Source organism: Lepisosteus platostomus, chromosome 2 (assembly GCF_059453375.1).
Source record: "Lepisosteus platostomus isolate fLepPlt1 chromosome 2, fLepPlt1.hap1, whole genome shotgun sequence".
Lineage (NCBI taxonomy): Eukaryota > Metazoa > Chordata > Actinopteri > Semionotiformes > Lepisosteidae > Lepisosteus > Lepisosteus platostomus.
The window spans coordinates 3,144,014-3,166,779 of NC_142612.1; the positions used below are offsets into that span (position 1 = coordinate 3,144,014).

Here is a 22,766-nt window from a genome sequence, read left to right on the forward strand (position 1 = left end):
TTCATCTGTGGACAGGAAAAAAAAAGTTCCTTTTGGTCGTCAGACATCGTAAAAAAAAAAAAGTTCTGAACATTATTGAAATCCATCACACACGTTTTTTTTTCTTGTGTACAGATTTTCTCATTTCATTTACAAATGGCACCCACACATACATTCGAAACCTGCTTAAGAAGCTGGGAAAGGTTACATATGAGAGAAGGCCATTAAGTCCATCGAGCTCATTTGATAGCTGGTTGATCTGAGGATCTTATCTAGCTGTCTTGAGGGAAGCCAGGGTGTCAGCTTCATCAGCCTGGCTGGGGAGTGTGCACAAGAATGGTTTGTGCTGTACAAAGTGAGAGCGTGTCTATTTGTGCTGAATATACAGTATATATGTACTGAATATGAGCACACAGGAGTTGGCACCGAGGCAGAACATGTGGGATGAAGCGTTATTTGTTTTTCAAACCTTTTGCAAATTGTTGACAGCAGAATGTGCCTTGTGCCCTGGTTAGAGCACCCTAGGCTGGTTCCCAAGAATAATTCAGGGTTGCTTGAATAGTCGGCGGGAAATATCAAAGTGGCAGGGCTGGTTCTTTTGCGGAATTTCATGTGAAATGAGGGGAATACAGGTGTTAAAATCGGTCTGGCCTACGTCACCCCTTTCGGACGTCAGGCGTTTTGCACAACCTTCAGGAGGTTTCGCCGTGCCTGAAAAGGCGGATGAGCATGACATGAAAATCTGCATGGAGAACAGTAACCTTATCCTGCTTGGAGGACTTCCAGGATCATCGTTCCCAAGTGCGCGACGAGACTTGCGTAGGGAGAATGCCTTTTAGAGAGCTCGGGATCAGCTGCAGACTGTAGGGCCTGCTCTCGCAGACGGCCGAATGACAGTACTGCCAGTACTGCGAGCGCATTCGTTTAACGAGCCCGTTTATTTGCTCCCTGTCACCAAAGAGCTATTTTTAGGAGGCCATTAGGAAGTGGGACACTTGCCCTTTGGGGATCAGCTGAGCGTATGTTCTGACCGCCAGTCTCAAACCCCTTTTTTGGGCAGCTGGGAGGATAACACTTCTGCGTTACTGCTGGTCATGACAAGCTTATGAAGAAACGTCAGGTGGTGTTTTGTTATGCTGTAAAAATTCTGTCGCTTCCATATTTAGTTTTCCCCTTTCTTCTTTGAATCCAGCATATCCAGTAAGGATAGAGTCGAGGTGTTCAGTTAGTTCTTCGTTGTGCCTGTTTGTACTGCTATGATTTTTGTACTATAGGTAGATTGTACAGGACTGTCTGCTGGTAAACGTTTCTCTACAGATGTTACAAGGAATTTAAAAGCCAAAATAGTGACGTCATTACAGTAGCGGACATTAGAGATGGAGCAGTGTGCCTGTGTCATTGCAAGAAGTATAACTTGAATTGGGACACAGAAACCACGTGAAAACCTTGAATAATTGTGTCGGCTTGCAGACCCTGCTTTTTCTGTAGCTTTTGATTCAGTCTCCCAGTGCCGTATAAATCTGTAAAATGTACATTCAAGTAGCAGCATACTGACTTTGTGATTTCAGATAAGATTAGATGGTTCATTAATGAAATATCGCACCTTGAAATAATGTTTAACCTCTAGATATATTTAGTAATTTGCAGTGCACAGTAAGGAAGTTTTTCCGCACAAATATTTTGGTCCTCATCAACTTTTTGAGCATTTGCTCTGTTAAGATTTCTACCTCCTGTACGATGAGCCTGTCCCTGTCTTTCGTGTTTGCCTGATATTACGGAGTACATGTGTCACAAGTCCCTGATACCAGGTGTAGAAGCTTGTAAGGGTAGACTTGAGCTGAGGAAGTGAGGTGTGAGAGTGGCGCTCGTCGGTCACAGAGGTGCCTTCTGGCCTGGCGCAGGATTCCTGCTGTCCCAGAGTTACAGGGTGGTGAGCGAGGCGGCCGGAAGACTAGAAAGTACTTGAGTTCAGCAGCGTGTGGGGGGAAAAACAGAAGCAAATACCAGTCCGCGAAGAGTGGAGTCGCACCCCACCCAGAAAAGCCCCAGTAACTCTGGCAGAGGAGCGATCCTTCAGGTTGCAAAGGAACAAGTAAGAGGTTTACTCCCTGCTAAGAAGAGGATAAAAGAAACGCAGCGTTTTGGCTGTGGAGCCTTCTTCAGGTGTGTGTGAAGAACTGTTTTCTTCTCTTTCCAGCAGGGAGTAAACCTTTACTTGTTCCTTTGCAGCCTACGCATGCTGACGCAGCTCCCTGCTTGAGCTGCTGCTTCGGGTCGCCTCATTTCAGTGTCACAGGCCAGCTGTCAGGTGGTTGTAAGCGACTGGCTTCACACAAATGGGAAAGCTTTTAACTAGGTGTCTGTTTTCCATGCGTCTTCGGTTTTCAGTTCCTCTCGCAAAGCCATAGATGCGCTTGAATCCTTTATCACGTTGGCCTGGTTTAAAGAGCGCAAAGAGCATTTACTTGCGAGCAGATCTCTGAGATTTCAAAATTTGTTCAAATTTTCACTGTCCAGGGACGTGTAGCTCTTGGGCCCAGGTTAATGCGACTGATTGGAGGTTTGTATCCAAAGTTGTTGATTTCAGAGCAGTTCACTGTGAAAACGCATCCTGTTCTGTGCTGGGTGCTGCCACTCAGGCAGCCCGTCACGTTCTTCAGCCTGACTCTTTGCTCTGGTTGTGCAGATCAACGTCCGGGTCACTACCATGGATGCAGAACTGGAGTTTGCCATCCAGCCCAACACTACCGGCAAGCAGCTCTTTGACCAGGTAAGTGTGATTTGTTTTATTTTTACATGGCTTACGTATATCTGAACGGCAAATTCCAATTGGAGACGTTCTTTGGCGGAACATAAGACCATCAGAAAGGATGCAGAGAAAGAGGAGGTCATTCGTCTGATCCTGCTCATGAGGTTGCAAGTAGCTAATTAGTCTAATCCGTTGATTCTCATCCATCTCTCTCTTGAAAGAAACTAGAGCATCGGCTTCAGCTGCTTGCTCCACACACTCACAACTTACAGCCCTCTGTGTAAAATGGTCTCTCTGTGCATCGGTACATTTATCAGTGTGTCTGGCCAGAATACAAGGCAGCCATGAAGCCAGTTTGGGCCCTCTGCCAGATAACAGCAGGAGAGCAGCACAGTGGGGAGAGTGGGTATCCACAGGTGCAGGAAGTAAACGGCAGGGGTTTGTGACTGTACACTGTGTTCTCGGTGTTCTCCCCAGTGCTAGTTTGAGCTTTGGGATCACCAGTGCGGTCCAGTGTAGGAGTCGCTGCGGGGCGCAGCTCAGCGCCGGGAGACCACGGGCGAGTCTTCGGCAGCCCCGGTTTCCCCAAGTCCAGGGCGCGGGTGCGACTGGAGGGCTGCGGGAGGAACGGGGAGACTGGAGGCCTGCAGGAGTGGGGTGTGGGGGGGGTTTTGAACCCGGAATGCCAGCGGCGGGGAGCCGGCAGAGGGACAGGAGTGGTGGGCTGCAGCACAAGGAGAGCGAGGAAGAGAAAAGACCGGCCGGACCACCGCTGCGTCGTGGACGAGTGGGAGTGGGCTGGCAGTGTCGGCAGGAATATGGGGGGGGAGTGGCGCGGGGCGAAGAAACGTGTAACCGGCTTGAAGGCGCAGTCGTCATGGAAGTTCTTCAGTTGTTCGTGTATCGAAACGCACTCTGTGGGCGGGCGAGAAGGAAATCTCCACGCTGCTGTCCGTGTGGGGGTTGGGTGAGGTCCTGCAGTTTCTCCTTCAAGCTCTGTGCCGTTTCCCCACTGGGTGCATTAAAAGAGCTGCAAGAATTCATTTAATGAAACCCCTACATTAAAAAAAAAACGACTTTACCCGTGCTGAGTACTACACACTAGTGGGCCACATTGGTAACCAAGATCCAACTAAGGGCTGGCTGTATGCCTTAACTTCCTTACTTACTGTTGTAATAATAAGTACAGGCAGCTTATTATATAGAAGAAGACGTCTTTTCTGTAATTAAATGGGAGCTTTCCTCCCCCCATCTCTTTAAAGATTCAGGAGGAGAGGGGATTCTGAGGGTGCCGGGAGACTGGGCCCAGAGACAGGGCTGCGGCACGTTTATTGATGTGGCTCCCAGCACGCGAGGCCAGGGTGTGCGACGCGCTCTCAGCACTCACACGTGCCACAATGTTGACATTCCCCCACATTCTCCAGGACAGCCATCGGTACGCCACAGGCAGGCTTCTTCCGCGCTTAATTCCCAGTGATGCCAGGCGCTGTTCCGTCAGGATGAGCCCATCCCAGTCGCAAGCACTGCGCCGCATTGTAGTCTGATCACATATGGGTAGGAAGAGGCTGGATAAGCATGGCTTTAGAGCTTAAACATATGCAAGGGATTTAAAATTTGAATCCCACTTACCCAACGAGATTTTCTACAATATGCACTCACTAAGCATAGTCCGTTAATTAGCATGTTCGTTTTAATGCACTTAAAATCTTGTCAGTCAGGAGAGAGAATTTTGTAAGTTTTTTTTAATGAGTTTTCCCATCTTAAGCTACTTGGACAAAAGTTTACATATTGAAAAGTGAAAGAAGCAATTCTCATTCATACAAAAATCTTTGGTTTATTTTCTTCTACTTTGACATACTGCAGAATCGAGCACATGCATCTCGGAGGCACAACGTTTTGAAGCTTCTGATTTTTTTTTTTTTACATTGGCCGACATCGTTTAGAAATACCAGCCAGCCATTCATTAAGCTGTGCTCGTGGTGCTGTTACTGTATGCAGACTGGGATCTAAACAGTGCGAGATTGCAAAACAGATTTAATGTTTTCTTTCCTTAGTGTGAAAGGATTTTTGTGGTATTTTTGTTAACATAGTTGCTAGAGGACAGTTTACAGAATGGAGACTGTAGGCAAACACATTTTTATTTTTATAATAGTTGTAATTTAGCATGAGAAAATTAACACTTAATTTTTTGAATACCCCCCGATGGGGAATGAGCTAAATGTGTGTTTTTTACACGTGGGGTTGCTAGCCCTGTGCCCACAGATAGGGGCGAAGGGGCACTCCAGCCCGGCCACCGGTTTCCTAGACTTTTCCCTCGCGTGTGTCCGAGAGTTACGCTCCCTGGGCTCGGGCTGTGGGCGCTGAGCTCTGGCAGAGGGACAGCAGGACAAGGACCTCGCGGAGACGAGGGACAGGTTCCAGCCGCTGAGCCCCACGGCGGCGGCATGGGCAGCACAAGCAAGACGTTTGACGTGAACTGGAATTTCCTTTGGGATTAAAGCCGCTATAGAAACGCAAAGGAAATATGAGTAATTGGGAAGATTAACTCATGTATGTTTCAGTTTGCAGAACAGAAAAGGGCTTAATGGCTTCTTTACCTGTTTTCTACCTTACAGACGTGTATGAGCAAATTAAATCATCTAAAATGTCCAACGGTGAACAATGTGTTTCTGAGCTGAACAGACCCAGGCTTTATTCAGTTTACCCTCTTACTGTCGTTTCTCCCTCTCCTGCCCTTGGAAGACATCAGAGTGAACTTTGCTTCTAACATGTGCAGGCATATTGATGCCTTGTTTTTACACTGGGCGACACTAAATTACAGAATGAGAGTTAGCGGGGCCAGATATTAATATTTAACACCACACTGTGCGTGTGGAAGTCCGTACAGTTTTTACCTCATTTTAATTGTGAAATGGGTGGTTTGCAGACATCGTCTGAAAAGCTGCGTGTTGTGGAATATCCTGTTTCCCTTCCCTGTGCGTCTTGGCCAGCCTGTAGGTGCAGGTCACAGGCATCACTGCGCAGTCTGCTCCCCTGTCGCTGGAGCTGGTCGTGACGGAGTGGAGCCGGGGGGGGGTGAGAGTTTGCCCCCCGCGGTGGGGATTAGGACAGGACACGTTGGTCAGGACAGGTCACAGAGTAATAATTAATGGGGCCTTTTCAACGCTAATATTGTAATATCACAGCACAGCAGTGTTGTGATCCTTCAGCATTGCCTTAAGTGCTGCCCTCCCTCTAGAGTCTTGACTCAATGCAAACACTCATCCTGCAATATTAATGCCAGATGAAATATTAATATGCAGTGTGGTTTTTAATATAATTCAGTCTGAGGTTTTAGTGCTGCGCTCTCCATAAATCACTTGATACCACCACTACAACTGGAATTGCTGAAGGTGTGTATTTCAGCCTTGTGGACTGGAGAGATGGAGAAAGTGAACAGATACAGTACTTGGCATAACTGCATCACTGTTCTACTTTTTGAAAAAATACATTTCCACTGAAGCTCAGATTCAGAAAAAGGAAACCCTTTAGATCTTATTTACTAAGTCTTTTTAAACTTTTATTTTTTTTTAGTTTCCTGAATTGTTTTCTTCTAAATTAATGGTTGTTGTCCTGTGAAGTAAGAATAGGGTGCGGTTTCCAAATGACCACTTTTTTTAATCCGCTGTGTCTAATCTCTAAGTCAGAGCATTCTTTTAGTTTGTCTTTGTCATAGCCAGTGAGCCACGACATCATTATCGTAAATTACTGGAAGTAATTTGCATGATTATTGTGAAATTTAAAGCTGCTAACAGGTAAGTTACCTTCTTGGCGTTTCCGAAAAATCCACGTTGCTTGACTTAGCTTCGTTGTTGTGATCTGTTAGGCTTTGTAACGGTGTATTCAAAGGCCTTATATAACAGGTGGGGTTTTTCTCTTTGCCTCCACAGTTCTTGTGTTATAAGGCTTAAGCTGAAGGGCCGTGCATGCTGGGTTCAGGATCGTGAATGACTTAGATTCTGCTGTGGTTAGCAAGCTAGTTAGGGTTTGGAAAATAGAGGAAGTGACAAAAAGAAACAGTGGCAAGGGAATTAGAGATAGAGAGAGAGATAATACTTTATTGATCCTGTAGGGAAATTGATTAGGGGAACCAAAACTCAAGACAAAACCAACATAGCAAGTCAAATGTATTGTTGATAAGTGCCGAGTGATCCACACCGGCTGTGATGGCTTACCCTCTACATAACACATGACTGATTCTGAGCTGCAGGAAGCTGTACAGGAATCAGATGCATCTTTATCAAGATAAGATGAAGGAGCAATAGAAAAGCAACCGGAACCTTTGAGTATAATATAGAAAAAAACGTGGAATTCAGATCATGGTTTACACTGTAGTGTTCAGGCTTCATTAAGAATAGTGTTCTGTAGCTACCATACCACAAAAGGATATTAAAGCCTTACTTTAGAGTTCAAAGAAGGGCAACAAGTATGAGGTCTTATTTTTCATCAAAGTATATAAATTACTAAGGTGTGTGTGTATATATAGGATCAACCCAGAGGTTAATTACATACTCGGCGGTGAAATAAGCACATGGGGTCAGAACTGGAAAATAATGGGGAATTTGTTTTGGACAACAGGATTAAGCAGGAAACTTTTCTTCACATGAAGAGCTGTGGGTATCTGCAACACGCCTCGCAGCTCAGGGATCTAAGGTCCAAACACTAGGCTCTGTTAAGAAGTGTGGATGAGGCTTCCGAATATCTTGCCTAATAAGCAAATGAGCAAGCTGAGCCGAATGGCCTCTGTATTTTTGCCAGCATGCAAATTCTTATGCTCCTATGAGCCAGTCTAAATGATTTGGCGCGATAAGCTGGAAACGGACCATTGCCTTTTTTATGTTGCTGAATTAGCGTGTTTGTTTTTCTGTGTGTGGCTATTTGGCAGCACATCCCTCTGCCACAGGCACCTGTGGGAGGAACAGCAGTTACCCGACCTTAAACACTGACAGACACATCAAGCGGTTTAATGGAACAATGCCGATTTCCGTGTGTTAAGAGCCTAGGCTCGATGCCGTGTTTGCTTGGACAATAAAAGGAATGTCTCTAGCGTGCAGTGCCTGCCGAAGTGCTTCCTCATTGTGAGGTGCAGCGTGACAGCTAATCAATGGGGTGACACAAGGCTGACCTGCAGCCCCGCAGGAGGGAAATATAAGATGGGTCTCATGGAGGAGTACTGGGACTAATGAAAAGGGAGGTTGTTCTCTTTCTGGCCCGCTGACTTACGCGCCTGCTTGTGATGTGCTGTGAGCGACGTGCTTGGGGGAATCCAAACAGTCCAGGCTCAAACAAATAAAATAAAATGTTTCAAGTGCCGTCAATGCCTCAGCCTGCATTGAGATGTTAAAGAAATAGCCACACGGCAGGTCCCAGCAACCTTTTGCGCTGAGAAGCAAAAAAAAAACAAAAACGAACTTGCACTGTGTTGTTGTGTTAACAGGTAGTGAAGACTGTGGGCCTCCGAGAAGTTTGGTTCTTCGGGCTGCAATATACAGACAGCAAGGGTTACAGCACGTGGCTGAAACTGAATAAAAAGGTGAGTTTTCCAGCCGATCAGGGCTAAACCTCTTTCTTGATGGGGACACGATACTACACCTCGGATCCACGATCGTTGCGAAGGCTCGGGTCTCCCATATTAAGTAAGGGTTTGAAGTATGAATGCATATTACCAGGCTGAAAAACATGTGAATTAAAATTTGGGAGGAATGTCTGTGTCTTTAAGTAGTTAAAGGGATCCTTTCTGTTATTCAGTGTATTTCATCTTAGGTAGTTGTTCTTTGAAGTATTTTATACTTCAGAAGCCCTGGGCCATTGAATCAACATGCATGCATACAGTTGTTAATAATACAAAAAAAATAGTTACATTTACAGAGTGTTTTTCTGAACACTCCAGTCAAACCATTTTGCCTTGTAATAGTACAGAGCGAACAGAGAGCAGATGATGAAGCCAGTTCCCTATTAGGAGGATTATTAGGGGATTATTAGGAGGCCATGATTGGTACAGGCCAATGGAAATTTAGCCAAGACACCCGGCTGTCACCCCTACTCTTGGGACCCAAACCCTGGGATTTTTAATGACCGCAGAGAGTCAGGACCTTGGTATTTGGTCTCATCCGAAGGACGGCGCCTTTTTACAGTATAGTGTCCCCGTCGCTATGCTGGGGCATTAGGACCCACACAGACCGCAGGGTGAGCGCCCCCTACTGGCCCCACGTACACCTCTTCCAGCAGCAGCCTTAGTTTTCCCCAGGAGGTCTCCCGTCCAGGTACTGGCCAGGCTCACGCCTGCTGAGCTCCAGTGGGCTGCCAGTGGGGAGCTGCAGGGAGATATGGCTGCTCTTAAGCTTGCCAGATGAAACAAGTGCAGGTTTATGGAATTCCGTTATTTTGGACACTCGTCTGTGACTGTCAGCAGGGATGTAACATGGCCAGCGTATATTATTACACATAAGTATATAACACTGTGACTAATTTCGTGCGCGGCCCTGTTGTCTCGCAGGTGACGCAGCAGGATGTGAAGAAGGAGAACCCCCTGCAGTTCAAGTTCCGGGCCAAGTTCTTCCCGGAGGACGTGTCGGAGGAGCTCATCCAGGAGATCACGCAGAGGCTCTTCTTCCTGCAGGTCAAGGAGGCCATCCTGAACGACGAGAACTATTGCCCCCCGGAGACCGCCGTCCTGCTGGCCTCCTACTCTGTGCAGGCCAAGTACGGAGACTTCAGCAGGGAGGTGCACAAGCCCGGGTACCTCTCCAACGACCGCCTGCTCCCACAGAGGTGAGGGCCGCAGTTGAGCACGCCACCCGGGGCCCGACCTCGGCGATGTCAGCCCGGACGCGGCCCCAGAACTGTAGGGAGGGCCTGTGAGGGCGTAGCAGTGTGGTACTTTCGACACCACTGATTGGGAAAATGTGGCTGCGTGGTGGTTTTTTTTTTAATGTCTCTCATGAGCACATTGTTGCGTTATAGCCCGTGATGCAAGTTTAGGACATTTCCAAAAACAGGGCGGCTTTTCAGAAGACACTGTTGATCCGGGCGTTTGCTGATGGTCGGCGCCGCATGAAAAAGATGAGCTGCGAAAGGAAGCTCTCATGTCTCATCGTCCTTTAAAGGTTCACTTCGCTGTTGTGCTGGCGAACCTCCACTTTCACCTGTAACGCTGACCATATGAAATGATCGGGGAGAAAAAAGCAGACTGAAGTTATTGAGGTCTGTGCGCAGATAAGAGTCTCTTTCTGCTGTGTGAAGATGGAAGTTTTGGTCATGTTTGCTCCCCGTCTGCCAGTGTTTGGGCGTTCCAGCTGCTGGGGGATAGGGGTCAGTGGGTGAGTGCACATCACCCCCCCCCCCCGAAAAGACTATCACTATCCAGTAAGGCTGTGTCATGATATTGCAGCTTGCTGAGGTGTGCACTCTCTTGTGAGGTCTCGGCAGAAATTGAATCAGCTGCTCAATATTTACTGCCTCCGTGTTTTAATGAATTTTCCAGGGTCCTGGAACAGCACAAGCTAACCAAAGAGCAGTGGGAAGAGAGGATACAGACCTGGCATGAGGAGCACAGAGGAATGCTCAGGTACCTCACCGCTGCTGGTTCAGCTGTTCATGCATTTAAGTGTAAATTTCCCTAACCTTTTTTTTTTTACGAAGGTGAGTGTTAAGTGAAAAGGTGACACTGTGTCGAGGTCTCTTCACCTCTTATGTAGTTCAGATTGAACTTTCGCAGAACTATTTTTTCATCACGAGAGAGTCCCTGTTCTTGCGGTAACCCTTTGTTACCTCTGTCGGTGCCCAGACCTCTCAGGGGCCGAATGAGTCCCTCTTGCTGGATTTGTCCAATGCTGACGATGCGGTCATTTCAAAATCTCGCTTCCACCGGGCTGTTGTGCAGTCTGCTGGCGTAGGCTGCACTCGTCTTGATCAGAGCTCAAGTGTTCTAACAAGACTTACCGGTACATGAAAGCCTGTAAAATCCCAGAAGGCCATTGTTATTTAAGAAAAAGACCATTCTGTTCAAGCTGAATAAGTGCAAGTATGCAGTAATATTTTATTTACAAAGATATAACTTGTAAAGCAGTCAGATTTCCAAACAAGCTACAGATGTGCGTCAGGATTTCATACAAGGCGGTAGCGGGCGTTGGTCCCATTGTGTCGAACCTTTGAAGGTCCTTGCGAGGCATTCCTTGCAGCTCTGTACTCTGTACGTCCGACAGTAGATCAGAGGATGCATGCTTTTCCTCGCTTTTGTTACTGTAGGTGAAGGAAGGTAAAGATGAGGGCTGGATATTGTTTCTTTTCAGAGTTCTTCCAGTGGCTGAAAAGATGATCGTGTGAACGAAAAGCAAAATCCATATCTGGACTTAAAACCTGATAAAAACAGGAATGATAGATATCTGAATTGGGTGACGGGGCCTTCTCGTGCCAACGCCCCAGAGCTCTGGAATTCTATCTCCAGGGATTATCAGAGAGTCACCTGCCCTGAGTGCTTGCAAATCCAGAGTCAAAACCTTCTCCTTCAGAAAGGCTTTCACTTAATCCGTTCTGTCTGCCCCTTTCGTCTTCTGCTTTCCAAACCCTTGTTTTTAATTGTGCTAATTTTGTCACTTGTTCTCGTGGTGTACTTGTTTCTTACTACAGTGTAAAGCTTTATTATTATTTATTATTGTCATCGTTATTTTTCTGATAATAAAGGACCGATGTTGCCAGGTGGTCCTAGAATGTCCTCGTGTCTTCTGGTGTGCCTTTAATGTGAAGGAACTCGCACCCTATTCCAAAATCCTGACCGGACGTCTCGTGTTGGTCCGGGAGGTGGGATAAGGGGGACCTGTCTTCTGTGGCTGTGTGGGTCAGAGGAGAAGACCCGGTTGTGCAGGTTCAGCTCTGCAGTGTCCCTGCAGATCCATGATTAACAGCTGCTCTGCCTGACTGCCAGCCTGCCTGCTGGCCTTGTGCTGTCCTTGCTGGCAACATCAGTAGTGCTGCAGTGTTGTACAGCACAGATGCTGTTTGGGGGAAAGAATATGAATAAATAAAGGATGAGGCTGTGATTTAAGATTTATTTAAGGTTTGAGTTCGCCGCGAGTGGCGCAGTCAAGGTCTGAATGCAGGACAGTTTCGGTGAATCCAAGAACACGCTTGCTCTTGTTTGAACAGGGAGGATTCGATGATGGAGTACCTGAAGATCGCCCAGGATCTGGAGATGTATGGCGTAAACTACTTCGAAATCAAGAACAAAAAGGGAACGGAGCTGTGGCTGGGGGTCGATGCGCTGGGGCTGAACATCTACGAACACGAAGACAAGTAAGCTTGGCAGTTTTCCTTTCTCTTCGGAAGAGATCACAAGAGAAGGACTTCACCTGTTGGCAGGTGTAGTGTGTCCCATAGCTGAAGCATAATAACAGGATAGGATGGCTTATAGTTTTGTGTCTTTATCTGCCACATGGAAACAATATTTAGCATTATCTCCTTTTTCTACTGTTCTCGCCTTTCACAGCAGTGAAGTTAGGTTTAGTGTTCATCTATGATTAAAAAAGATAAGTCAGTGTTTTTCCTGTTTTGTCTTTTTTTGTAAGCTAATCGAAGCTTACAAAAAGGAAAGAGAGCAGTTTGCAACTTCTGTAAAGAAGTCGTCTCAGCTTGTCTTTGGACAAGTTTATTTTTACTCTGTGTGTAATAAAACAAATTGTATATTTTGTTAAAACTACAGGCTAAACGGTTGCCATGTACTATGACATCGTCTCCTATATGTTTTCTTATATTGCCCCCTGCTGGTATTTCCTGAAATTTTTGTACTTTTTTGAAAATTCATTTAATTAATAATAATAATTGCTTACACTTATATAGCGCTTTTCTAGACACTCCACTCAAAGCGCTTTACAGGTAATGGGGACTCCCCTCCACCACCACCAATGTGTAGCCCCACCTGGATGATGCGACGGCAGCCATAGTGCGCCAGAACGCTCACCACACATCGGCTATCAGTGGGGAGGAGAGCAGAGTAATATAGCCAATTCATAGAGGGGGATATTTAGGAGGCCATGATTGGAAATTTTGGCCAGGACACCGGGGTTACACCCCTACTCTTTTCGAGAAGCGCCCTGGGATTTTTAATGACCACAGAGAGTCAAGAACTCGGTTTTACGTCTCATCCGAAGGATGGCGCCTGTTTACAGTATAGTGTCCCCGTCACTATACTGGGGCATTAGGATCCACCTGGACCACAGGGTGAGCGCCCCCTGCTGGCCCCACTAACACCTCTTCCAGCAGCAACCTTAGTTTACCCCAGGAGGTCTCCCATCCAGGTACTGACCAGCTTAGCCTCAGCCTAAGGTACCTGCTTAGCTTCAGTGGGTTGCCAGTTGTGAGTTGCAGGGTGATATGGCTGCTGGTGATATTTCACACTTTTGCCTTTGTGTTAAACTGGGTTGCTCTTTTTCAGATTGACACCAAAGATCGGCTTTCCCTGGAGTGAAATCAGAAATATCTCTTTCAATGACAAGAAGTTTGTGATCAAACCCATCGATAAAAAGGCGCCAGTAAGTCCCTGCACAACCTCCGGTTTGCTTCTCCAGTGCTGATGGATATTATTTCCAGTTTCCAGTGCTTGTGACATGGTGTGGTTTGTTTCGTCTTCTGTCTCGTCCATACAGTATGATCACAAGTGATATGTATACGATGTGAGCCCTCTGTCCTGGAGGTGCCCTTGAGACTTGTTTGTATGCATTTTCTTCGTTAGAGGCGTTTAGATGACACTCTGTGTGGACCACTTAAGGCTGCACGACTGAGACTCATTATAGTGATTTATTCCATCAACTCAGGAAAATGTTCACAGCGTCAGGGGCAGCCTATGCGGCAGAGCACGTCTTAAAAATCGCATCTTGAACGTTGGCCAATATTTTTTCCAAATATTGCCAGTTTAGTTTAGGTTTATCAGTAAGTTAGTATTGGGTAAAAAGACTTCTGCAAAGAATAAATAAGCCCTTTACTGTGGCAGACTAAGTGACTTGTTGTGACCTTAAGAAATCGCCGCTGTAGACAAGACATTTTATCTGTGTTCTTGCGCCCCCTAGTGACTGTTTATGGTCTCCTGTAAACATCTCTACAGCCGTCTCTTTCTGAAACTCGAGGTGACTGGCACGGCTCTTCACAGCCGCGTGTGGGGTGGTTGAACACGCCCTTCACAGCGGCGGGGCTGGGTGATGTCCAGTCAATACGAGCGATTAATCTTCAGCTGTCTCTGTGCCCCGAAGGACTTCGTCTTCTATGCCCCGCGGTTAAGAATAAACAAGCGCATCCTGGCCCTGTGCATGGGCAACCACGAGCTGTACATGAGGAGGAGGAAGCCAGACACCATCGAGGTGCAGCAGATGAAGGCGCAGGCCCGGGAGGAGAAGCACCAGAAGCAGCTGGAGAGGTACAGCACAGGGCAAACGCTGCTCCTCTCTCGGCCCGTGGTGGGGGTCCAGGGGTGCCGTGTCCGCAGGGTGCACGTGCAGGCTTCTCCACTCGCAGTTGGGTTTTCAAAAGTGATGAGCAAGCAAGCAAGAGGAGCAGTAATTGTGCAGTATTTGCCATTGCGTTAAGCAGTAATAGATGATTGTTGACGCCTGCCTGAACTAAATGAACAATGAATGGTTAATCCCAATCTGAAAGGCAGGAAGAAGAAACGCAATGTTATTGTTGTTGAGTCTTCTTGAAGTCTGAGGGTGAGAGAAAGGTAGCAGGTTTTCACACCCATGAGCCCGTCCTCTCCCACTGGCCTTTATTCTGGCCTGCAAGATACCTGGAGCTGTTGTTTCATCACAAGTCAAGGAAACCTTGGAACTCGGCAAATAGTTGAGGTTTTTTTGATAACGGATTAAGATCTGCGGTTCTTTTGAATCTTTTTGTACTTCAGTTGGCGTAATGTGTTGTGAGCAATGGCATTGAACACCGGAGCATTCTGTAAGAAGGTCCGTCGTTCGGCAGCAGGGGGCAGTGTGGCACCAAGAAGTTCCAGTACAGTACAAGCTTTGAGCCTTGCAAGGGAGAGAGGGAGATGGACGTGCAGGTTAATTCCCCTGGGTGGATGCGGAATCGGTTGCCAACGGTGCGATATGAGTGAGGTCGGAGTAAGGGAGGGTAATATGGCTCTGTCCTCGCCGATGCCTGTCTTTCAGGGCGCAGCTAGAAAACGAGAAGAGGAAAAGAGAGCTGGCAGAGAAGGAGAAGGAGAGGATAGAGCGAGAGAAGGACGAGCTGATCGAGCGTCTCCGGCAGATTGAGGAGCAGACGCTGAAGGCGCAGAAAGGTGAGTGCCGCACTGGTGCCGTGTCCCCTCCACTGTGTCCAGCAGGTCGGCGGTGCCCGTGTCCCCCAGCCCTCAGTGGACACGACCCTGAGGCTGGGGCACGGACTCATCTTCACGGCTCTCTCACTGTGAAGAGCAGGACGCTGGGGAGACGGACCAGCCCCCTTTACACCGAAACTATGCCTAGAAAGGAGGGGGGTTGTTTTCCTTTCCAGCGCTGTACCCCAGTGTTATCCATTTGTACGAGTAGGGGTGTTGTCCTGGCTAGATTAGATCTTACACAGCCTGGCCTACCTAAAGGTCACCCTTAGTCCCGTTTGTGAAGCAACTTCCCAGTCCTCTGCCTGGTCTACTGTGCAGTGGGGCCTCAGGCACATAATGCCAGCTGCCCTCTTCCCAGGGGGATAACCCGGGCACTTTCACCGAGAAGCGAAAGGCAGGGTGTGCCCAGCGCAGCTGTGCTCCCAGCAGGGCTCGAGAGAATCGGGAAGGGATCTGGTCGTCTTCAGCCACATTCCAGTGCTGTCCATCGCCTTCACCACTGTAACCTGAATGTGGTTTGGTTACATGTGTCGGCTACATCATCCTGTACTCATGTTTCTCCAGTATCAAGGGGAGGAATGGTATCTTTCAGTGAGCTCCATTTAAATTACCCCCAGATTCCCTGCACTTGGGACATAGTTCCACATTAAATGTTTCAAAACAAAGAAAGGGAAATTTGCAGCTTATACACCAGTTTTCCTGCAGTTTTATTTCCTCTTGGCATATTGCTGTAAGGAAAAAATACATTTTTCTTCGATCAAAATGTTCTGTTTTAGGAGCGCCAGTCAGAAGTAACATTAAAGAGGTTAAAATACAAAGTTTCAAACAAATGTTTTTGCTTTGTTTTTCAAGCATCATTGGTTACAATCATAATGTCTGTGATTGTAGTTGTCCTTTATAGCTTAAAATGTTCATAAACAATAACTTTTTAAGAGAAGTATTAATTTCTTAACTGTGTGTACTGTACTGTTCATCCTCACTTTGCGAGAAATCTTATTGCCCTCTTCATTATTTGAATGTGAACTGTTTGCACTTGAGTCGTACTGCAGTCCTGGCTCATGGAGACTGTGAAGTATCTTCTCACAGGATTTCCAACAGCACTGAGCCGTGTGTGTCCCGAGACTGCGGACACTGAAGCTCTGTATGGGGAGCATTTCTATGTATGGTTCTGTCATTGCTATTGAACATCGGCAGTAGTGCTTCTCAGGCCTTCTGGCCAGCCCCAGGAATTAGTTAACCTGTCCGGCGCTGCTGTGGGACAGAAATGAACTGTGTTTCACACTTCAAAATCTGCACTGGAAAGCGAGAGAGGTACAGTTAACAAGCAGGCAGAGAGACAGCAGGGATGTGTCTGTGCAGGTGTCTCCTTTTCCCCTATACATATATTTGCTTTCTAAAAACACCCGTTATAAGATTAATTTCAGTTGGACTCTTGTCTTCTCATTCTAAGAATTGACTGGCAACGGTCTAGCTGCAAATAATCGAGGCCGTGCTAATGAGGGTTTTCGCCATTCAAGTCAGCTGTGTCAATAGCCTGCCATGTTTGCGCACTTAAGGCAAGTCAGAGAGCTCTTGATTAGTCAGGCAGCTCAGTTTCTTCTTGCTGGGAATGCAGGTTTTAGCTTTTTTTTTTGTCCAAGTGGAACTCGCAGTATCCGTCCTGTGTAAAAACGAACGTGCTTCCTTGAAAGGCTTGTTTGGGTGAGACCACTTCTGCAAGAGCATCCTGGTGTTGTGACATGTATGAGCTGCTGTGCCAGTGTGTCTGGGGGATCCCTGGCGCAGTCCAGTCACGCCCAGTGGCTGATCTTTCCTGGGGCACTGCAGGGTTTGGAGGTAACAGAGATCGCAGATCGGATTTCTGTTTAATGTAATGGTCAAATAACAATTATAATTTTTTTTATTTCAACAGTAAAAAATAACTTTTTTTAGATTTTAAGCAGGAATTTACATTGCAAATTACAGGTGGGTATTCAGTGTATTGAGTGAGAATTTATTAAAGTGATGCAGGAGTATTTCTTTATGAAAATAAATATCAGTTTAAAGCATGCTCAGTGTGCCCCGGTAATCACACATTATGTATTAATCCCTGCATACATAACAGCTGATTAGAAAAACAGACGCTAGATTGATTTTTCCGGACAGACATTTTAGAATAACCAAACTTTTAGAAAACCAAACTTCAGGACGTGAATCGTTCAAACTAATTAGATCACTATTTTGTCTTTAATTATTAGTTACTAAACTAAAACCTTTTGCTTCTCTCAGGGCTGCACCTGTCACCAGGTAACCATGATTATAGTGGCACTAGAAGGATCTCTCAGTATATTTCCCTAGTGGACCCTCAAAGGTTTCTTGGCTGCCCCTGTACCACAGACCAAATCAATACTGTGAGAGACAGGCTCTAGAAAAGTAATGTCAGTGCCTTGTTCACACAATCCAATTTCCTCGTGTCCACTTTCATGTTGCGACCGATGTTTTCATGACTTCATTCAATTTCACGGGCTCACAGCTAAGTTGATGAGAAGTGGAGAGAGCACTGGCGGTGGTTTGGTCGTTTTCACACCTGCTTCACTAAATATTAAAGGCCTCCAAGGAGATTTCTGCATGCAAATAGTTTTCGGTTTACTTGCCTCATCATGGGTGCATGTCTGTTAGTTGATTTTTGGCGTTGATTACTGTTAAACACGTCATGTGGATCTTTTGCTTGTTTTCTGGACACGTTTATCACAAGAAAATCAAATGCCAATCAGATGCGTAATTTGTAAAGGTTTTTAACATGTGACACAAGTCATGAGTGGTGCGTCGCCCCGATGGCTGGAAACAATCCCAGGGCTGTTTATATTGTAGAGCTGCTGTGAATATGACTAAACCAGCATGTGCCAGCTTCTCCTCACAGTGCTGATGAGTACAAGAGCAAATTGGATCTTAGTAAAGGCAAAAGAAATCCACATGCCAAAGACTGAAAGCTGTTTTCATCAGTCTAATCACCCTAGCCCATTGACCTTTATCTCCGTTTGCAGGGCTGTTTTCAGAAAATGCTGATAATTTTTTTCAAATGCGGGAAAAATTGTTACCTGCAGGTCTGCAGCTGCTTTCTGTCAGTATTGACCCCCCAGAATTGACCCCTCCCCCCAAAAAAGACTTGTTGAATTGTTCACAGACTCTCCTGCTGTGCTGTGCCTGGACCGAGAGATTTTTATTAATTCAGATTGTTTAGAAACTGAACTCTTGGTTACTAAAATGGACTGAAAATGAATTCTGGAAGGCAACAAGTAAATGAGGACACTGAGGCGGAATGAAAGTGTAGTTTTTGGTACAAATGGGGTCAGCTAGAAGACCTTTAAAATCTGGATCTCAGTTGTGACTCCTTGCCCTTCCCACTCACTCCCCGTGTGTCCCTGCACCCCTGGGGTCTCCCGGACCACAGCTGTGCCGGGGTGTGTACAGTGACGCGCTGCTGTGTTCGTGATCCCTGCCGTAGGAGAACAGGCAGCGAAGGCAGACGGAGCTGGGCGGGTTATCCCAGAGCTCGCTTCGAGAGCCACCTGGTTGGGCTTGGGGGGGCGATTTCAAACACGAATCGAGCTGCGGCTCTAGGGGCAGGGCCTAGAGGATTACAGTCCTGGCCTGCTAGGTGAGGAGCGACTGAGCACTTTTCATTTGCCGGCTCCGAGTTGTCTCCAAGTTCTCAAAAGGCTCATGTTTATGCCATTTTGCTGTAACGGCAAACAACAGAATATCACCTGAGCCAGTAGTTGGTTGCTTATTGATCTGAGGCTCTCACCCAGCCGTTCCTTGGAAGGAGACGGGGTCTCGGCTTGGTCTGTGAGTTAACAGCGACACAGGAGCCAGGGGGTAGTGGAGCTAGCAGAAGCCAGGGGGAAGCTTTTATAAAGCTGAGAGCAGAAGGAACGTCTTCCCCCTGGGGGTTGTGGGAGCCTGGAAGGGCAACTGACCGTGCTGTGGAAGCTCATCTCCTGACGCCTTTCAAGAGACGGCTACAGGAGACTCAGATCAATCAGCCACCAACTCCTGAGGGGACAGGTGGGGCTGAAGCCTTGAGATGCTTCTGTCTCCCAACAGTATGATATTGCTGAAGAGTACACCAGCCTCTTTTTTACTGCTTCATGTGAGGTGTTCAGGGAGTTGCTCATTAACCGTTAACCACACAAACATCCTACTCTTTTATGTCTACCTCCTTTAGAGCTACTGCCTGGCTTGTTTACTGTAACCCCTGTAAGCAAGTGTGTGTCAAGTTAAGAATGTCACTGGTGTTAGTTTTGAAATGCATGATTTGTTTTATCCAAATACTGCAATAGGGACAGCCTACTTCTTCAGCATAGACACAGGTGTTCGTATTTATATTTCTGTTCATTTCAGTCTAGTCTCAATCTGCCCGTTGTTAGCGTCATTTCCATGATATGATCATATACTGTATATGAAGTAATAAACACACAACTTTTTGAGATTGCCAGTACTGTGAACGGTAATGGAAATCTACAGGCACCTGGGGTGTTTCAGTCAGTGAAGGTACCCTTATCTGCAGGCATCGTTTTTAGGATATCCATTCTGTTTTGGGACCCTCTGTGTTAAAGCATGAGCAGAAAATCGGACTCTGAAATCCAGACTTTACACACAAAAATCTTCAGGCCAGAGACGAGTGGTCCAGCGCATTAACAGGAGCTTTCTTTCGCGGTTCGGCGAAGTGAGGTTTTCTGTGACGAGTGGTGTTCCAAGGCGGCGTGCGTCAGGACTAGCTTGACGGACGGGGAGAATGTTGTGTTGTGGAGGAGGGCCGCCCCGAGATCGCGCCAGTGCCGAGCAGACGGGCCGGCGGCCTCGCTGTGCTGCCCGGCGCGCGAGCTCTGACCCGCGGCCGTGTGTGTGTGTGTGACAGAGCTGGAGGAGCAGACCCGGCGGGCCCTGGAGCTGGACCAGGAGCGCAGGCGGGCCCAGGAGGAGGCAGAGCGCATGGAGCGGGACCGCCGGGCGGCGGAGGAGGCCAAGGCGGCGCTGGCGAAGCAGGCCGCGGACCAGATGAAGAACCAGGAGCAGCTGGTAGGAGCGGCGCCCTGCCAGCCTGTTCCCTTGGCGTCTAGCGTGTCACAGGATGCCCCATTGCCTGCAGTGAAGTCAGTGTTTGATGGTTTTGGCACCCTAGCCTGAAAATTTATGACTCTGTGTGCCTTTTGATGTTTAGTGAAGGTGTGTGTCTAGATATTGGGCCGCTTTCCAAGTCAAAACCGTCAAGTTGGTTACGACCGGTGTCCCGAATGCAGCTGGCGGGGCCCGGCTCCAGCCCGCGCCGGAGGGCCGTTCAGCCCCGTTTCTCTCCCGAAGCCTCGGGTTCTGCCAGGCGGGTGAGGGGGTGTTCTGCCAGGCAGCCCCTTCGCCCTTTCAAAGTCCCCGCTTTCGACACGAAGGAAAAATCCCAACCTTTTCTGAGCCTCCTCCAAGGTTTTCCGTTGGATGGAAGTGTGAACTTGTTGATTTAAAGGAAAACCTGTCTCCCCCATCCCCCCTCTCCCCCCCCGCCCCCCCAAAGATGTCGTTCTGCTAAAGTGTATAGGAATGTGAAATGGGTTGTTCATCCCATGGGTTGTTAAATCAACATTTTCAAGCAGGAAAAATTAATTGGCGCCATGCTGGCGCAGTGGTTACCTCTGGGCCCTGGGTTCAATTCCAGACCTGGGGTGCTCTCTCCCTGTGTTTGCATGGGTTTCCTCCAGGTGCTCCAGTTTTTTTTCCCCGCAGTCCAAAGATATACTGGCAGGATAATGTGCTCCTGGAAAAAAGGCCCTGGTGTGTGTGTGTGTGGACGTGTGCGCCGCAGTGGACTGGGGTCCTGTCCCGGGTGTATCCTGTCCTGCGCCTGTTGCTTGCCGGGATAGGCTCCGGCAGCCCTGTGCCCTGTACAGGAGCGAGCGGTGAGAAACAGGATGGATGAAGGGGGAGGAGGACGTGATACCCCTGCTGCCGTGCACACGGGCCCACAGCACAGCCGGCGGCCTGAGGGGGTTTTGTGTGGTTGGTGTTGCAGGCGGCTGAACTCGGCGAGTTTACTGCCCGAATCGCGCTGCTGGAGGAGGCCAAGAGGAAAAAGGAAGAGGAGGCCACAGAATGGCAACACAAAGTAACGTTTTTCATTCTCACAACACCTGTACTCGTCTGGCTCACGGTCAGTGGCTTACAGTAGCAGGGGTAGGGTTGTTGAAGGAACTAACTTAGTTTATGCAAAAAATGAGTTTTGATGATTGGTTTTCAGTTGCTGAGTGGGTGGGTGGCAGGCGGGGGGCTGTTTCAGAGCCATTTCAGTTCCAACCTCAAATTGCTTTCAGCGTGTGAAGAGCCGTTTCCCCCTAAACCTCTCTCTCACGTCCTTTGTTTTCTGTTTTTACATTAACCGTGGAGACAGTCGCGTGTTGCCTTTGCTTTTTCCCCCCGACGAGACCCTCAGAGCCCCCGGGCAGATTTAAGTCTAATATCTTTCAGCAGAGCTGAGGTTATTTGTAATCTTATAGTAAACGTTTTAAATATTGCAAAAGGTTAGAATCAGTGTTGAAATTTATCAGCACGGGCTGAATGTGCTTCACCCATGGTAATTATGGAAATGTCAAGTGAAGCTGAATATTTTATTGACTTGATAGTTGTGAAACATTTCCTGATTCTTGTCTGGAAGTACAAAATGACAGTGGGAACACGGCAGTTTGTGAATACCAGTTTATATACTTTGAAAGTTTAAATACTTTGTAATTTATGTATGAAGTCCTTCAGCCAGTTTTCGCTTGTCAAGCCTTTGCTTGTCTCTGGAAAATGTAAGCTGCTGGCTGATATTCGCATGTCCTCTTGCAGCTTGCTTAGAGGAGAAATTCCAGATTTGAGGAGAATCCTTTCCCAAGCGTCTGGTGACCCGACGTGACCCAGACGTGACCCTGGCGGCAGTTTTAGCTTGGGTCCGCCCGCCGCTCTGTCCGGCCTCTGGGGCCTTGCACTGACCCCCTCCTCCGCCTCTCCGGCACAGGCGATATCGGCCCAGGAGGACCTGGAGAAGACCAAGGAGGAGCTGAAGAGTGTGATGAGCGCCCCGCCGCCGCCGTCGCCGCCCCCGCCCCCGCCGGCCCCCGCCGCGGCGCCGGTGGAGAACGAGCACGACGAGCAGGACGAGAACAGCGCCGAGGCCAGCGCGGAGCTCTCCAGCGACGGCGTCGCCAACCACCGCAGCGAGGAGGAGCGCCTCACCGAGGCGCAGAAGAACGAGCGCGTCAAGAAGCAGCTGCAGGTCAGCCCGCCACAGACCTGCCGGAAAGAGCACCTTCAGGTTCCCCCTAGCCCTCTGGAAACATACCCAGCAGCTCTCTCGCCCCGTGCCAGTTAGCTTGTTTCATTCCTCCGACTGGTATGGGTACCATTTCCATTTCTTGTGTCCGTCTTCGGCCTTTCACTGGTCTGAAATACATGTCAGAGCCTAGTTCCTCCTCCCACGTGGGACTGTGGGACAAGTTATCCAGCTTTGCTGTTTGAGTTGATACCCCCCACCCCCCTCACACTTTTTTTAAGAAACGTCTGGGTGTGATTTCTCAGAAAATATGAACCCCCTAGGGGGGGGTCTGCATTCTCTTCTTGTGCATTTTATCCCTCAGAGTTAATTAGATGTTTGTGAATGTCTTCATAAAA

General features: G+C 47.8%; 1 protein-coding gene across 1 annotated transcript in view; it reads left to right on the forward strand.

Moving 5' to 3' along the window:
- LOC148675704 (radixin) overlaps positions 1-22,766 on the forward strand; it is a 48,269-nt gene that overhangs the window by 18,532 nt on the left and 6,971 nt on the right. Inside the window, exons 3-13 of the mRNA XM_088645727.1 lie at positions 2,666-2,749; positions 8,205-8,300; positions 9,264-9,538; positions 10,251-10,334; positions 11,912-12,058; positions 13,197-13,293; positions 14,008-14,171; positions 14,917-15,047; positions 19,990-20,150; positions 21,133-21,225; positions 22,114-22,371. Coding sequence (XP_088501853.1) covers positions 2,666-2,749; positions 8,205-8,300; positions 9,264-9,538; positions 10,251-10,334; positions 11,912-12,058; positions 13,197-13,293; positions 14,008-14,171; positions 14,917-15,047; positions 19,990-20,150; positions 21,133-21,225; positions 22,114-22,371 — 1,590 coding nt within the window. The remainder of the gene's footprint in view (positions 1-2,665; positions 2,750-8,204; positions 8,301-9,263; positions 9,539-10,250; positions 10,335-11,911; positions 12,059-13,196; positions 13,294-14,007; positions 14,172-14,916; positions 15,048-19,989; positions 20,151-21,132; positions 21,226-22,113; positions 22,372-22,766) is intronic.